Source organism: Gossypium hirsutum, chromosome D09, assembly GCF_007990345.1.
Source record: "Gossypium hirsutum isolate 1008001.06 chromosome D09, Gossypium_hirsutum_v2.1, whole genome shotgun sequence".
NCBI lineage: Eukaryota > Viridiplantae > Streptophyta > Magnoliopsida > Malvales > Malvaceae > Gossypium > Gossypium hirsutum.
The window spans coordinates 41,076,678-41,095,166 of record NC_053445.1 but is presented as its reverse complement, the minus strand read 5'-3'; the positions used below and the strand labels follow the sequence as shown (position 1 = coordinate 41,095,166).

At 30.4% G+C, this 18,489-nt stretch overlaps 1 protein-coding gene and 1 non-coding gene across 3 annotated transcripts; one reads left to right on the top strand and one right to left on the bottom strand.

Annotated features, from left to right (window-relative positions):
• Positions 1-9,281: 9,281 nt before the first annotated feature.
• LOC121221494 (small nucleolar RNA R71) lies at positions 9,282-9,388 on the top strand. The gene has a single exon (XR_005918886.1). It is a non-coding gene; the product is annotated as a small nucleolar RNA R71 (small nucleolar RNA).
• A 4,026-nt stretch (positions 9,389-13,414) lies between these two features.
• On the bottom strand, positions 13,415-18,449 carry LOC107891352 (ganglioside-induced differentiation-associated protein 2). 2 transcript variants are annotated; one of them, XM_016816116.2, is made up of 4 exons: positions 18,277-18,449; positions 17,560-17,874; positions 14,324-14,588; positions 13,415-13,937 (listed from the first exon to the last, which is right to left on the bottom strand). In XM_016816116.2, the coding sequence occupies exons 2-4, from the start codon at positions 17,801-17,803 to the stop codon at positions 13,703-13,705; spliced, it is 744 nt and encodes a 247-aa protein (XP_016671605.1). In that variant the 5' UTR covers positions 17,804-17,874; positions 18,277-18,449; the 3' UTR covers positions 13,415-13,702. The 2 variants fall into 2 exon arrangements, with proteins under 2 accessions (XP_016671605.1, XP_016671607.1); XM_016816118.2 differs by having other exon boundaries at positions 17,560-17,846; positions 18,277-18,436.
• Positions 18,450-18,489: the final 40 nt, after the last annotated feature.

Genomic DNA, 18,489 nt, shown 5'->3' with positions numbered 1-18,489 from the left:
TGTTTTGATCAGGTAAGTTCATATGGTATTTATAACTTAGATTGTATGCATTTAAATTATATGTATGTATGCTTGATTAAATATTAAATTGGTTGTGAATTGGTATAAAAGGTGATAAATGGACTAAATTGAAAGGTGATGATTATAAGTGAAAAAAAGGCTCATGTGAACTTTGTAAAGGCTATGATACAATTGGCATGTCAATAGGGTTTTGTGCGCACTTTTTCGGGATTGATTACAGATGTTACCAAGATCCAGCATTTGTTGTGGACTCACAAATACTTGTGACGCGGGTTTAGCTTAGATGAGTAACTTAATGTCGTTTTAAAGGTTTAGCCCAGAAGGGTAACCTAACATGTATGTATTTTCAACTTGGATAAGCAATCAAATGTGTCGATATAAAGGTTTAGCCTAGAAAGGTAACCTGACATGAATATATATTCAGCTCGAACGAGCAACTAGTGTGGTGTAATTACCTATATATCTAAGTTCATTTACTAGAGTTCATCAGGTTAAATGATTAATGTAAAATGAAAAATTGAAATGTAATGATATAAGCTTGATGTTCAAAAGGATAAATGTTGAATTGAGCATGAGCATGGTATTGAAATATTTACTTTAAAATGAATTGGTTTGATATATGATTGAGATATCATATGGTTTGATTATATGTTAAATTGACCTTATTGATGTTGTGCCTTGTCATGTCTAGCCAACTATGCCAAATTATGGTAGCACATTGTATTTGATTATAAGATAAGGTAAGTTTTGTTTGATGCCTTTGAACTTACTAAGCATCTTATATGCTTATAGTTTGTCTTTTCCCTTTTCCTTGTAGATCGTTACCTTGTGGAACACGTCAAGTTGGATCGTCCCAAAGCTCACACTATCCTATCACCAAATCGATAGCTTTTTGATCATTTGAGTTAGGGTTTGTGTCATGTATATAAGTAACTAGATGTATATTGGTTTGTGAATATTTACAACTTGTGGCAAGTTTATTTTTGACCATTATATATCACGTTGACTTGGTGTTTTGGATTACATATGGTATTGGACATATATGTACTCTTATGCTAATGAATGTGATAAACTATATTTATAGATTAGAATGTGAAATGGCATGGAATGGAGTTGAGATGGTATGTTTGATTGGTAAACTTGAGATATGTAATAGTGAATAGATGATATGGTTCATGTTAAGGTATATAAGCTATTAAAATACAAAATGAACTTATGTGTATAAGATTATGTATGAAATGGTAAGTTTTAATTTAGTATAGCATAGGCAAGGTTGCTATTTGAATGGTTGATATTTGAATGGTTGATTAGTTGGTTTGAATGGTATATGGTTGAATGTAATGAAATGGATGATTTGTAATAGTTGAGTTCATAATGAATTGATTTTGGTTTCAAATGGTTAAATATCTTGTTTTGGCATGAAAATGTTATGTATTTGGATGGTTTTTAGGGGATCATATTTGAGAGCTTGGTTGGAAACTTAGAAATAGGTATCAAATGGTTCATTTTTACCAAAAATGGAGTCATTGTCTCAACAAACACCTTTGCTTGTCGTAACATCAGCCGATAGTACGTGACGCCGTGATGTCAAATGGCCTGAAGTCAAGACATGATAAACTGTTTGGCAACATCACGATGTGGAAGAGATTACGTCACGACATTGACCTTGAACTTTTAAAACTTTACAAATTGATCCTATTTCGAGTTTGGGTTTACAAAAGAGTTTTCGAGTTTGGGTTTATCCATAAATGAATGTGTTTGAACTTGAATGACATACACTAATGATTATTTTATTGTGAATTGATTGTAGTTGCTTCGGCAACGAATGTGGCATCTTGTAGCTCAGATCCGACGATCAAGTCAAGTGAGGGGTGTTACAAAACCAAATTGAGAAAAGTTATCAACTTTAAGGACTAATGTTGCTTTATCCCATTTATTAAAGGAGACTATATATACATGTATGTGTGAATATTTAATCATAATTATTTGAATCTTTATAATCATAACATATAAAAATTTTCAAAAAATAAAGTACGGATCATTAGGCCAACCATTAGTGCTACAAACATAAAAAAATGTTAGAAGCCTAAAGAACACTAACATTTTGTTTGATTTGTTAAGAAAACAAGAAATGGGAAAAGAAAGATAAAATTTTAATCTAATGTTATTGATTTACAAAATAATATACGTTATGAATCTCAACCAATAAATTAAATATTTTTCATTCTTTGGATGTTTAACCTATCCAACTTAATATGTGTATGTGTGGCTACCATAGAGTTTACATTTTTGCAATATCAGGTGCTGCTCTACTTGTGAAGGCTTTGTGTCAAGGCAAGGGTAAACATGCACTAAGATGGATGAATTAAGATGTCCCATACCCGAAGTAATCAGATCATGTTTCTTTTTTATCATAATCATTATGATTCATTATTAAAGGTAAAAAAAGAAAACCCCAACGAAATTCCCATTTGAATTTTACTAAAACTGCAAGCTCAAAAGGGTTTTCTTTTTTCTTTTTGTAGTAAATTTGTGGAAGAAAGAGGGGCATACTTAATCTTTAGTCTCCCACTGATATTATTTTCTATAATGAAAAGATTGAATAGAAATAATGTGGAATTTTGGATGGTAAATAAATGCTTACTAACTTTTGGTCGACCTCATTGTCCATTCCCCACCAAAAAAAAAATTTAGAAGGAAATTTTATAAAGTAAAAGACAAAATCTTGAATCTTCTCATTTAGGCTAAAATAAGTTAGAATCTGTTGAGATTGAACTTGAACTCTATTAACTATATTTGATTTACGGATTGAAGTGTTTAAAAGTAACCAATAAGTATGGTGGGCCACCACATGCTAGTAAAATTTATGTTCTCTTTTTAGTTAAGGTTAGCAAGGTTCGAATTATAATAATTTAACTATAAGGTATGGTGTGGTGGTTGCTCAACTCATCCCTTAATCATAAGGTCGGCAATTCGATTTTCGCCCATAGGAATGGACACATTTCATGGCCAATCATTTACTTCTTCGGAGAGCACCTACAACGATTAGTTTTGACCAAAAAATTATATAATAATTAGAACAAAATTTTCAATACTCTACGAACTAATAATCAGTATTTGTGCCCTTCAACTAGTAATTTCGTTGCAAATTCTTGTAATGTTTCCAACTATTTGAATTAATAAAATTTTTACATATTTATTTAATAGTTTTGGTATGGATGTCTTCAAGAATTTTGATTAAAAAAATGAGCAAATATTGACTCACTGGTAGTAGATTTGCCTTCCGATTTTCAAACTTGCCTATTTTCATCACATTCTTTGCAAAGGAAAAAATGGATGTCAATCTATTGGCACAATATGACTTTGCCATGATGCATATCTTTTTTGGATGGAGGACTACCACATGTGTCTTATTCCCCATTGGATTTGGATAAAGTGGTTTCTATGGCTGATAGACACTAATTTTCTATTGATAAGAGGTCTAGGTTCATTTGGTTTTTGGTTATTTTCTTGCTTTGAAAGAGCCTAGAAGATAGCTTTTGACTGGTGGATACTAGCTAGCTTAGTCTACTACTTATTTACTTTCTTTCATTGCTTTACCAGGTTGTGTAATGTCTTCTTTAATGTTGTCCTAGTTTGCTTTTAATGAAATTAAATATCTTTGTAAAAAAGAACTAATATTAAGTTGCATAATAAATAAAGTTTTGTAATGTAGAAGAAAACTTATATTTAAAAGATAGTCTAAATAGTTCGTAGTCCACGGGATCATAATGAACAGCTAACTCATGTTAGGACTATTACGTTCTCTATAAAACCAATTAGATAGTTTGTCTTGACTATCGAAGCTACACTTGACTCCCAATATAGAGATATAGATGCAATTGTCTAGACTATTGGAACCTAGTGAATTAGTCCTAAATCTTTTTATGGATTAAAGCACTTGCAATGTTCATAGTGTGACTTATCTTAATCCTAATTAAGTGAATGACTATGTACGTATGATTTATACATTTTGATGTATTTATAACCTATGTGTCTCAAAGTAGTAAGCAAAATATTGGTACGTTGGGTATATGAATTATGCTTAACATCGCTTCACTTACAGATAATGGAATCATAGCTCGAATAAAGAGTAACAATATCCTCTCAATGGCATTGTATTTTCTATGAAAATGGAATATGGTCATGGGCCATTTGACTAGGGTAAATGATTAAATCTTTATTAGCACAAGTAATGATCATTTTCATCATAGTAGATATAGTGGAAACCTTTAGATAAAAGTGATCAAACTAGGTGAACAAATTTAATCTTAAAAGATCATAGATATTCTAATAGGGTAACACACATATGGTAAAGGCATTAGACTAAAGCTTTATAACACATATAACTTTCATAATGGTATATAATAGGGGGTTTAGTCATGGTACTTTTAATGAATTGACCCCATGACTAAATAACTCTATAAGTAATAGATGAAGAGTCTGAACTTAATTACTTGTTATTTTAGCCTTAATTATATGCGTCCAATTGGTCTTTTTGCTTGCTCATTACAACTTTGTACTAGTTGCATGTAAAACTTTTAAATAAAGGGTTAAATCACTTAGAGAAATAAACTAGATGAGTTACTAATCGTAGTAAATGTATTTTCTCATAACAAGGCATTCATCCCCAATCCTCAAAATCAAAATCCACGTTAAGGAAGACTAAAAAACTGAAATATTGATTTCAAAACCCTAAAAGACAATTTTTGGGAACCCTAAGAAGTCAACTTTTGATATTACCAAACTAGATCTCATTTTCAAAATTTGATTTTTCCTATACTCCTTATGTCTAGCACTTGTACCCCTATGTGTGGCTAAGTGAAGCCTTCTTAAAGGTAGGCATTATGCCCAAGTTATAAGTCTATTTGCCTTACAAATAAGTCTATAAGGGCTCAATGATGAGCTCTCATGCCTTTAGTGATTTCGTGGCCCCAAGAATGAGCTCCAAATCCCATTCTCGTTGTGCCTAGCCGAGAGCTTCCACTCAGTTTGACTAGCAACCACATAAGATACTCGATATTTCAACTTTTCTAGAAATTTTAATATTTTTTTGGTGTTTGGATGAATCTGTGTAAATATTTTCTATTGTTTGACCGATTTGTTGAAAATATTTCATAAAAGTTGTTTTCAATGAAGCAAACATACATTTGGTATTTTCTTATATTTTTATTATTTAATTGAGTTTATTTTATATTTATAAATTTATATTTTATATTATTTTTGCACATATTAAAAATATTTTGTTAAATTCAGGTTCATTACAACATCATTTTTAGTTACATAATTACCAAATGAGTATTTTTTATTTAAAAACGTGACATCAACAAAATTGACAAAAAAAATTAACAATGTTAACAATTGGACTTGATTTTCAAATATGAAAACTAGAGGGACTAAATTCTTGAAAATAAAAGTACAGGGACTAAATTCCAAATTTGTACTACAAATAAAAGTACATGAACTTTTGGCATATTTTAACATTTATGCTACAAAACATTTATTATTAATATATTTATAATTTTAATAAATTTTTATTATTAAAATACTGAATATTGAATATTTTAAAAAATAAGAATAAAATTTATTATTAATATAATAATATTAAGCTTGATTTAAGTTAATTTTATATAAAAATAAAAATTACTTATAGAGAAGCTCTTTTCCAGAAAATGACTTAGGTTTTTCAAAAGGATAAGTCATTTTACAGGAAAAAGAGCTTATTTTTCATTAATCAAGTTATTTTCTATGAAACAAATAAATACAAAAAATATTTTTCATAAATCATTTTGAGTGAAACAAACCTAGCCTAAAATAAAGCATCATAATATTCAAGAGTTTTAGAAATCTGACTTAACTACCCCTAGTTTTTTTTCTCTACATTCTAAGTTAAATGGGTGTCGGAATGGTTGTTGGGTTATAAGTTTGACCTGTGTTAGAATTACTTCCCGAACTCAAATTTGGATTATTCCATTTTGGTGGTGTAATGCCCCAAAATTTTTGATATGTTATTCATTAATTAAATGTGACACTGGGAAATCATCGAAATTAAAATTAAAATAAAAATAACTAAAAGGCATATGGATTAAATTGTAGGGAAAAATAAAGTGGCATGACAAATGTGAGGAGAAGACTTGAAATAAATATGAAAGAAAAGGGACTAAAAGAGTGTTTTCCTAAGACCTTGTAGTAAATAATCCAGAGTCATAATTAAGTTAGTGGAGAGTCATTATATAGTCCATAGATTTCCACTAATAAGGCTTAGATTAAATAATAATCATTTGTCGTCTTATAGATATGGATTAATTAAGTAGAAAGTGGAGAAGCTTCTATTTCTCAACTCCTCCATTCCAAAAGAAAATGTTCCTTGAGTTTTCTCCTCCGTGCTGTGAGAACCCAAGCCAAAATTGCTAAGGTTCAAGTGAGTAATGAAGCGTAGATTGAAGAGCTCCAGAAATCGAGCAAGAAGGAAACAAATTTAGGAGATTTCTACGTGCAAGAGAGGTGAGAAGATCACTCTCCACTCAACCATCCATGGTTACATTTTGACATTTAAAGATAAGTATTACAGCAACCAGGGTTTGGTGTTGGTATGATATTAAAGTCAAGAGACAGTGGTGAAGGGTCTAGCTCTAAAGGTAACATCAAAGGGTTGACTAAAGTCCTTGTTGTGAAGTTGGTGTGTGGTTGGGCTGAGCTAAGATGTACAAGATTTTATTTATAAAAAGTTTAATAGTGTAAAAAGTCTTCAAATATTTTTAAAAAAAAGTAATTAAGCCTCTCGTTCGTTCTTTTTTTTCACTCAATTAAGCATTTGAACTTTTAAAATACATCAAAAAGGCCTTCAAACTTTTTCAAAAAAAGCAATTAAGCCATGCTTTTTTTCCACTCAATTGAGTACTTTAACTTTCAAAATGCATCAAAAAGACTCTCAAATTTTTTTTAAAAAGCAATTAAGCCCCTGTTCTTATTAGAAATTAGAAGAAAAAATTTTAAAAAATTTAAAATTTATTAAAAATTAGAATTTTTTTATAAAAATCGTAAAAAATAAATAAAACTTTAAAAAATCATAAAAAAACTAATGATCCCTAGTTTTTTCAATTAAAGTTATCATGTGTCGCAACACAGCGTGACATGTGGTGAAAAATAATAAAAATAAATAAAATTTATAGAAAAATTATAAAATGCTTCTTTTGGTACGATAATTTTTATAATTTTTTTTACGAAATTTATATTTCTTTATATTTTGTATAATTTTCTTACGACTTTATAAAATTTTATAATTTTTTTATATTTCTATATATTTTATAATGTTTTACAATTTTTTTATATTTTTTTTTCTAATTTTTAATAATTGAATATTATTTATTAAAATTTAATAATATTTATAGCTTTTATTGATTTTAATTTTTAATAAAAGCATGGGCTTAATTGCTTTTTTTTTAAGTTTGAGGGTTTTTTTGATGCATTTTGAAAGTTTAAGTACCAATTGAGTGCAAAAAAAAAAGCAATGTCTTAATTGTTTTTTTTTAAGTTTAAGGGCTTTTTTGCACCTTTAAGCTTTTATAAAACTATTTTTTGTAATAAAATGAAAATTTATGCGACTTAATTGCTAAACCAATTGTTATATAAGGTTTAAATATAAAGATTATAGTTGTAATAGAGAGAGAGAGAGAGAGAATGCATTAAGTATGAAAATAATGACCTTTGATTAAACGAGAACTTAGCTATGGTATGATCTGTGGAGAATAAATGTGTAACAATTTCTTCTTCAAACAATGTTATGTGAAGCCTTTAACAAGCTTAATGGAAAAATGGAGGTAAGTTCAAAGGTAAGCTTAGTGCTCCCAACTTCTAGAGTAAATTATATTATAAATTAAATAAGGTGTTTGATAGTTAAATTTGTAAACGTGTTAGTAAATATGTTGATGTATTAGATATTAATAATTTATCAAGATTGAAGTATTTATTATGTTAATGCAAATGATAACTATATGAATATCAAACAAATCAGTTATAATATGTATCATTAGAAATGTTATTTGTGCTATCAAATCATTGTATATGAATAAAAATAATCAATATGGATTGAAATATTTAAATTGATGGATCGATGAATGATATGTTTTATTGTATGCTTGACTGTGGCGATGGAATTGTTATAAATGAATGGAAGAGCTAAGTTTTATCATTGGATTGTTGCAAACTAGATTGATATTAATTGTTTGAGATTCAAGAAGTTTTATGCTGAGCTTTATAATGCTCTGCACACCGTGGTTGTTTTATGCATGTAGGACAGTCGAAATGAATCTATATTATGAGAAGGGTTGCATAATCTATTCAAAGTTACAACTATATCAATGTCAACTTCTTCTCATGCTTTGAGTTAATAATTAATAGTTTTTGGCATGTAACGCTATAAGGATTGCAGTTATCTTTTGGTCATGTTATGATTTGTATATAGGTATATTTGTGCTTGGTAAGTTATGCAATTAGATGCTTAAATGGTTTTAGTTGGTTTATTTGTTAGCTTGAAATGTATTATGGAAATATGAATGCGTGGATGGTAACATAGAGCTATAGAGTAAATTAAGTTTAGCGATTCCTAATGTGGCCATTTAGGTCTTAGGTTTATTACCATATCGACTAGAGTGTTACCAAAGGTATTTTAGGTATTTCTTGCAAGCTAAGAAACCATGGAATGGCCTTTATTAGGTCATACTATGTTGAATATCGATGTCTCACACAAATGTATTGATACCTCATAGTTAACTCTAAAAGTAAAGATAGAGCATATAATCGAGCCTAGAACCTCAGATAAGTGTTGTAGATTAATTGTACAATACACCAAAGTCGCCCAATCATTAGAAAATCATCGTCCATTGACCGTGTCATCAATGATGCCTCCAGGCATCGAATGTAACGTCGTCTGATCAAAATTGTCACTGGCTCAAATTAAGGGTGTCATAGATGGGACTTAACTTTCTAGCCTAGAGATGAATCAGGCCTCATTTCTAGATTATCTAATTTGTCATCTAAAGACTTAGGTCTTGGGTTGAATGGTTTACCTATTAGTTAACCACTACTAACTATTAGAAGCCATATCCTCTAGCAAGGTTGTATCATTCACTTCATTCTTAAACATAAGCACACCACCGACTACAACATCTATAGTAGATCTAGTCCCATTATAGAACATTTGGACTTTCACCCATTCAAGCATACCACGATGTGGACATTTTCGCAACAAGTCCTTAAAGCGTTCTCAAGTCTCACACAAAGACTCATAATCAAGCTACATAAAGTCGATAGCTTCATTTTTAAGCTTAGCAGTTTTAGTAGGTGAACGGTACTTGACTAAAAATACTTTCACTAATTGGGTCCTTATGGTAAAGAATTTAACCAAAATCTGGCTTTGTCTTTAAGTGAAAAAGGAAACGATATAAGCCTAAGGATTTCATCAATACTGATAGGTCTAACATGCATCTAAGAAATTAGAAAGATGTAAATTAATATCCTCGTTAGGCATTCATGAAATTGTATCTTATTTTGGAGCATAGTCAATGTCGAAAGAAGGCCTTCCAATGCTACCTTGAATTCTATTGGGATCAAGCATAAAATAATCTCTAAGGCTCCTATAGATTGGATTTTGTTTCAATTCAGCTCATCCTAAGACCATGTAATCAGGTTGGTTCTTTAATACTTAAATTTTTTTCTAGTCCAAATTGGATTTAAAGTTATATTGAATCCAATTACATTAAAAAAATTTGTTGACATGTGATGCTTATTAAAACATCCAACCAATTATAACTCAAAATATGATGTCCATTTCAAAAATTCTAAAAAGAATTTATAAAAATATATATAAGCTTTTTGGAATATTATCATTGTCTTTAACCATCGTTCACCTTCATTGGCTCTCGTATACCGTCTTGACCAATATTGACTAAATTTTTATATGCATTTTTTAATATTTTTAAAAATTTAAGAAGTTTTCTAGAATTTTTTTTATTTTTTGGGTTTATTGCAAATTATTTTGTAAATTATTATAATTTCTCTAGATTATATATATTTAAATTTTTGACATTTTTTAAAATTTCTAAAGTTTAACTATTTTTTTCCTTTTTTTATTGAACTTTTAGAATAATTTGATATATATATGGATTTTTTTTTGTAAAAAAATTAATTATTGCAATTTTCCTAAAAGTACATATACACCTTTTTTTGAATTTTGACATTTTTATGCAATTTTAGCTTTAACTAAATTCTTTCAATTTTTATATTTTTGGATTTCTCTTTTCCTATTTTTTATAGAAACTTTTTAAAAAAATTTAGAATTTATGTATATGTGTTGGATTCTAATTTTTTGGACGTTTTCTAATACACAACACATGTCAAGGAAAGAAATTGAAGTATTAAAGTGAGAATAAGTATTATATATGAATTTTAGTCTAATATGTAATTTTATACATGAATTTTGATTTTGTATAATTTTATGCATGAGATTAAATTCTCACACAATTATTGATATAGAATCATTTTATGTTTATATAAAATTATATTTATCCAATATAAAAGTACAAATTACTATATTTATTTATTGACATTGAATGGAGCTGTGGCACAAGTACATCAAAAAATGATGTATTAAAAATCTATATGATTGTTCATATACATATTTATTACCAAATAAAATTAAAATTAAAGATAGTGGAAAATTGAGAGGAGCACAATATTGTATGATAGGGAAGAATATGTGACACGATTTTCAAACGCCTTTCGGTGTTGCTGTGAACCAAAGCATATATTCGATGAGCACAAGTGACTCAACAGATTTACGCCTATTAGCATTTACTTTTATTTCATTGGTTTTACGTCTTAACTATTCCTTAATGACAAATTAAGGAATCAAAATCCAACTCATGGACGTCGTGGCTTTACTTTTAGAATGTGATGAGGTGGAAATATACCTGCTAGCTGCTGGGATTCCATTTGAGATTGATCTTTTCACTTAATTTATTTCAAACAAATGTTGATGTACCGGATATAACCTAATCAAAGTCAAAAGTAAGCCATAGTTGTAAAATAAAATTACGAGACTAGTCCACTGTTACGCTTAATAATGTATATAAAATGATGGGTTGGTACCAAGTTTAAGCATCTTTGCTTGATTTTGAACACAAATATACTGCTTATTCCAAAATGCCTAAGTCAGATTTTGCACAAGAGAATCAGCCCCCAGCAGGTTCCAACTCTCCCAAAAAAAAACATCCAGTTTCTATAGTATTCTTTTTGATGGTCCAAGATCTAACTGCTCTTTTTCCTGTTTCTTTTGATATTGGAAGGATATCCTACTGCTGGCCCCCCTCGGCCTGCTGCTCAGAGCAAGTGCTTCCCTCGCTCAAAGAAGAAAGGAGACAGAGGTTTCATTGAAGGATGGTACAGACATGATTATCCTATATATATAATAAGAGTTTCTGCAACAAAGACTGTTTTGTAAATGTTCATGCAGGCCGAAATCTACTAAAAAGACGATCATTTTGACAAATTAATACAATCATGTCACTCACTAACCTTGTGTTTTTGTTTTATCTTCTTCCTTCAATCTAATAATTTTGACTCTTGTTTTATTTGGTGTTGTACCTGCAGTTTGTTCGCTCTTTGTTGCTGTTGGCTCTGCGAAACATGCTTCTGAAAACTGCACCTATCTTCAGTCGAATACTGTCTATTCAGGGACAATACTTTATACTTATTTGGTTGAGTTTGTTTGTCATATTCTATAATAAAGTAGACAAGTCTTGAATCTACTAAACAATCTTTGGAGGTGTTGCAAGTAGTTTTTGGTTAATCATGTTTGTTTTATAAAGATTTTTTCTTTAATATATATGCTTTTTGTTAATGTTCTTTATATGCTCCCTGGAAAAGAAAAAGGTCTAATTTCGAGGCCGGAACTAAAGCAAATCCAGTAGCCTAAGAGAAGCAGCAGCAGCAGCAGCAGCTTATAGGAAACCTGAGAAATATTTGCACTCGACATCTACCAGTAAATTAAATACTGAATCCAAACAGTATCAACGCAAAAGCAGCATGGCAAAGGTTTACGCATAATAATATCCACCATATTACCAAGATTGAAAGCTGTACCACCAAGGCTTCAACCATTTCATTCCCATGCATGCACTTCAAATTACAAGATTAATTTCCTAAACCATCCCTTCAAATTATTTGTTAGGTTTCATGAAAAAAATTTGATTTCTCTTATTACCATCATCATCATGAATAAAGTTTATAAAAATCACAAATTTATCAAGTTTTGGGTTTTGATTTTATCAAAAACACAAATTTACATATAGCTTTATCAAGATTTAATTATATGTATTTAAATATAATTATATTATATTATATTTAATTATAAGTGTTTGAAGATCAAATTAATAGATTTTGTAAATGTAGAAGGTTAAATTTTTTGAATTATTTAGAATTAGAATCAAATTAATAAAATGTGTAAATATTGAAGACTAAATCTATTATTATACTAGTTTAAAAAAATCAAATCATCAAAAAAAAACAACTTAAAATAAATATATTTAAAATAAAATTGTATTTAATCAACTTAACTGATTTATATATTATAAAATATAAATTTATATAAAATAATTAAAAATATTGAATATTAAATCATCAAATATATTATCTAAATAATACTCCCATCATTTAATCTTTTAAAAATGATCACAATGCCCTTAGATGGCAAAATTTGCCATTTTTTAACTATTTATACAATTTCTTCGCAATTGTTAATTCCTTGTAACCTTAAATATGGATCTAAGAGGGTGAAAATTACATCTTTTCCCTTTTGTCAGTAAAATTAAAAATTTTATAATTTAATCCTCTTACTTTTTAATCTTTCCAATTTAATCTTAAAAGTGATATTCCAACCAATTCATACCATATTTGCACTTTAATCTTTAAACTTTTTTAAACTTTCATTTAAAAAATATTAACATGTTGCAAAACAAATATCTTAATAAAAGGAAATTTTGAACCGGAGTTAAAGTGTTCCAGTAACATCTTCCATTCGTACAGTACGTGAAGAGGGATAAAAACACTAACAATCGATAAACGACTGACAACCAAATAAACCAACCTTATAACCCATTTAACTGCCAAAACTGTTTAAGCCGAAACCGGTTTAACCTAATTGGATCTTCCCTACGTTAAAAACCAATCCAATTTTTAGACATTGTGCCGTATAAATTTTCAAGAATTTTCCTTTCCGAATTATCAAATTTGGTTTTACACTGGAATAGGGAGAATCATTCACTAGGAGACTAAATAAAGGGTACGAACAATCAAGTTGAAGATGTTGGGTTCTCCCAACAAAATGCCGACAAATTAATTATCAAATTTATAGTATCTATGATATTTTCAAGCTGCAATATAATAGTAAATCTATGCATAAATGTTAGCCATAACACACCAAATTTAATTAACTACAAGTACAGCGTAGCGATTTCTCACAATTCAAGGCACGCAATATAAAGACTACTATAGACAATCTTATTTCTTGTTTTACCTGATAATTCCTACTGGCCAGAGCCTGCAAACCCTTTTACTGGGTTCAGCTGTGTGTTTAATATCGAAACTATGACATGAATTCCCTTGAGGTTAATCTCTCTTCATACCTCCCTAATGAGTAAGCAGTGTTAGGTACCTCTGTTAAGTGGAGAGGATCTGGCTCAATACCATAATCTGTTAAGGGCCGGTGCTCAAGAACATCGTCATGGTTTTGCACAAATTCAGGGATCTCAACCTCTCCCTTCTTTATGTCCTCCCATAGGTATTGTAGGCGGCTTATGTACTTGATCTTCCAGTATAAACTGGGAAGAATAAATGTGAGTTAACACAAAATATAGCCAGAATAACTGCATATCTATGACCTCTAGCATAACCTATCAGTTGTCATTTAAAAGCATGAGTTCAAGGACTGCAACACCTTTTTTTAAGTTTTAAGATCACAAAAGAAAGGATTTGCATATACCGTGTTGACTCCTTTAAGAATGTGAAAAAGGAAATATTTCAGACAATATGACCAGTTTGCTTAGAGACTAGAGTAGTCTTACTGATAGAAAGAAAGAGAGCTGAAGAAGCTTTCATATTCACTTCAAGAATCAGTTGAAAACATTTTCATCTGATTTGAAGGCAACTAATTAGATAGCTAAATTGGTAATTAGATTATGATCTTGCAGCATTCAAAATAACTTACCCCCCACTTAAGAAGAATCGGCCAAGAGTGGCAAAGACAAGCCTTGAACGAAGCCCAGGGTGTATGAAGTAGATGACTTGCAGCCTATCCTTGATCTCAGGGGGAAGTTCTTCGTAAATCCACCTCAAGATAGTAACACCAGGGGAGTTATCCTCCTTCTGCACTGTACTGTGCATATAAACTATGCAGAATGGACCTTCAGGCAACTCACTGCATATCTTGTGGTATATATATCTCTTTAGTCGCTCCCCACTAACAACTGGAGCTGCATACATTGGGGCAAGTAGTTAGTAAAAAGCCAAATCGAAGTTTACTAGAGGAACAACTTAAACCTGAAGAAACCCGATAAAATTTGTTCAATTTCAAATCTTGTCTTTGACACTAACCAAGAAACCAACATTTAAGACAATTAAACCACAATCAAACAGAACTCTTTAGAGAATAGAAATGAAGAACTGCAAAGACTTATCACATTGAGCTGCACACCAAGAGATTCAACGAATGTAAAGGACTCTGGCATAAATGCATTGCATTAGGTACATAGGATAAAACAAATAACATAAGTATGGAAATAGGTAGGATCGGATGATCTTATCCTATTCATGTTTAGTGTATAATAAGTTAAAAAGTATATTTATCATAGATTTCATCTTCAGCCATGTTTTGTGTAGGATAGGTCATAGGATAATATTTTGGTGATCGGTCTAAATTAACTCCCAAATCAACTGAAGTAAAAGCATAATGATGAAAACTAAGGACAGAAATAAAATCGAAACCTAAGCCTTAATTAGAGATTCGAAATTAACTAATAGCCTTTCCTAAAATTGGTTTAGCCCATAACATATATACACTCCATTACCTATACTAGAGGTGCCTTGGACTCATTAAGCATTAATTTTGTCTTGGGATTACAAAAAAAAAGTTTACGGTTCCATCTTTGTTGTGGTGATAATTCTCGACTATAACACATTACATTCCTTGTTCTATGAATTCTGATGCTACTCATATTACTGAGTTGTTTTCAAGAAAATGCTAAGGCTACATGGTGCTCTGAAATCTATAGTTTTTTATAGCAAAAATGATGAGTCAACGAAATATAGAATCCAAACTACAATATTAGTGTAAACAATGCAAGCCAAGCACATTTAAGCTTACTTAGACACTTCTTTTTATTTTGCGTATTGCACAATATAATTGGTTAATCATAATTGAGATATTCTTTATTAATAAGTAAACTTCAATGATATGATCATATAAAATTATGAAAACAAAGACCATATGACATAGAAAGCCTAAGAAAGTAATTATTAAGAGTTACTATTATTAAATCCTTATGCATGACAATCATGTTTCTTAGATAGTTTCTAGTAGTGTCATTGAGGGCACAAGGTGCAGTCTAAGCACCAGAAACCTTTATTGCTTGGGGCACAAGGCACAAAAAAAAGGCTCAGCTGAGTGAAGCATGGTGCAAAGTATATTTGTGTATTTAAGTGCCTCCGTCCCTCCTCTCTCTCTCTCTCTCTCTCTCTCTCTCTCTCTCTATATATATATATATATATATATATAGCCTTAAGATATATAATCTTAAGATATAAAATTATGATAATAAACTCTAAAAGGTAGTCCAACATATATGTAAAACATTGAAATGTTTCTTTTTCTTTAATTGGTGAATATGCATGAAGTTCTCATGATTTCATGTACCGAATATTGAAAAGTCCCATTTCTTAATTGTAAAGGAATAGCTAATGGAAAGGTTAAAAATAAATGAGATTAAATAGAACTTCAATCAGGCAAACCTTTTATGCCTATGTCTTACAACACACCTAGACACACTAGGTGCATGCTTGAAAACGTCTAAGACAGCGCACCCTTACGTGTGCCTTGACAACATTAGTTCAATGGTTCTTGGTCACAGAATAATCAAGATAAGACAAAAACCATGCACAAAATCTAGCATATTTCAAGCTTCTATGCTTTTGAAGAATTGGATCGATCTTATGTGTTGAAGTATAGAGATGCTTTCTTTCAAAAGGAAAAAGAAAGTATAGTGATATTTAACAAATGCCCACTTGTCAAAATGAACAAGTTCATTAAAGATTACTCGCTATTAAAGTTTCAATGATTTCTCAATCAAGTGTTTATGATAATACTCTTGTGTGCCATTAGCGTATGTGATCCCAACTTATAACAATAGGTCATCTTGTATTCAAATTGTCATACATTGATTTCATATGAACAGCTTCCAAGAAAAGGATGCTTATGGCAAGGTGATTTTGGATATAACATGAAGCATATAAAGGTAGAGGAGTGATCCAAAAAAGATTCATCGCCTTTAGTGATTTGAATAAGTTACTCATTCCTAGCATATGATTAGCTCATGTAAGTCCTCAGCCAAGGCAGCTATTAAAGCCATCAAAGAAGATACCAGATTAATATAGGAGTTAGAAAGTAGACATTGAGCCGTGTTTTCTCCTCCAAGATATTTGATAAAGGAGTTGAACTATGCTAACATGCTATCCATTGAATGATTAGTCAAAATCAAGTTCTCTTATTTTAACAATTCAATGACCAAGATGCATTCTTAGATGTCTTTGTTGATCTATAAATATGAATTAGAAATAATTATATTAATTACCAATTTCTTAAGAACCTAACGAATCGCATCAAATAAATTGAACCTAAGGAATTAAACTAGAATGTAGTTAATTAGATACACAATTTATCAATAAGGACTTGGTTGTTTAATTAATTCAGAGATTGAATCCCAATATCCCCGTTAGATTTTATAAATGGAACTCTAAACAAGATTTTCTTGACCACAACAATAACTCTATTTCATTATTGAAAAGTTTTTTTTTTTTATCTATGTGGAACATCATAGGGGGTTGGATGATTGGACAGTTTAGGCTTGTGGAAATTAAGCCTTTGAGTAAAAGAAACAAGCAGAAGAATTTGTCTGTCGATATCAACAATCCAAAATAAAAAGCATGAAATCTCATCCCATGTGTGAGTTCTTGATGGTTCTGAGGATAAAGTAACTATCTTCTAAAAGGATGAGTTGCACTTTTCAGTTACAAGAATCTAATGCATTTACCTAATTCATTCAGACAAGTTCAACACCTCGACATGTTCTCTAGTATTACAGGCTTTACAATTAAATTTTTAAAGGAAATAAAAACTACAAAAATTAAAGAAGAAAAACAATATATATTAAAATGGGTTTGTGAATTTACCAGGAAAGTACTTTCCGACAATGCGTAAAATGCGATTACCGGATTTATCAGAGCCCTGAAGGCAGAAGAACTGGAGGAACTCGAGGTCGTAGAAATCTTCATCGGAAAAATCCTGCGAACAGTCATGCCAGTTGTCTTGGTCTTCAATTTCAGTGTCTTGGTTCAGTAAGAAAGGACGGGCGTCTATACCCAAATCCGAAGCAAGCACAACCACCGAGAAATCATCATTTGACGAACTTCCCATTTCCTCTAATTTCTTTTCTGTTTTTCCTTACCAACGTCCCTCACTTCAACAAACAAACGCTTATCACGTATCTGGAACAAACATATTAGCATGCCAAATCTAATTAACGCATCCTTCAAAAAAAAAATTTACAATTTTTAATTCCCAAGGAAATCAAAATGAAATTGACAAGAACCATGAATAACTAGATTATACTGGACACTAAGAAGATAAAGCTGAGATCTCATCTCAAAGAACAAAAACAAATCAACTACGAAGCATCAAATCAACAAGTGGGATAAAAGTAACAGATTTGCGAGATTCGAAAAAAGAAAAAGGAAAAGAAACAAAAATCTATGCAATAACTGGGAGATAAGGAGTGAAAAAAAAGTGGCCACAAATTTAGGTACTAAAAGAAAAAAACAGAAAAAGTGAAAAGCTTAGGTCCAAACAAACAGAATTTGGAAGAAATATGAGAAATAGTCCTTCCTTACTTTCGAAACGAACTAATTACAGGGATTCTGGCTTGGCTACTCCACTTGCTGCTTTTAATTTCCAAGGAAACCCTCTCTCTTTTGTTATCTTGCCGGGTTTTTTTTCTTCTTTTTGCCGGTAACCTATAAAATTAGTCAATTAGCCCTTAGCATTTTAACTTTCTCGCTCTTACCTTATCTAACCTCATCACTTATTAGAATTTTCAATTTAAT

Bases quoted from the DNA above. Each gene is read 5' to 3' on its own strand.
- LOC107891352 (XM_016816116.2), bottom strand. From the start codon at position 17,803: ATGGGAAGTTCGTCAAATGATGATTTCTCGGTGGTTGTGCTTGCTTCG. The intron at 14,589-17,559 runs GTAAATTCACAA...CAATGTATGCAG, and splicing joins TGTCGGAAAGTACTTTCCTG to CTCCAGTTGTTAGTGGGGAG. The intron at 13,938-14,323 runs GTAAGTTATTTT...TATTCTTCCCAG, and splicing joins CGATTCTTCTTAAGTGGGGG to TTTATACTGGAAGATCAAGT.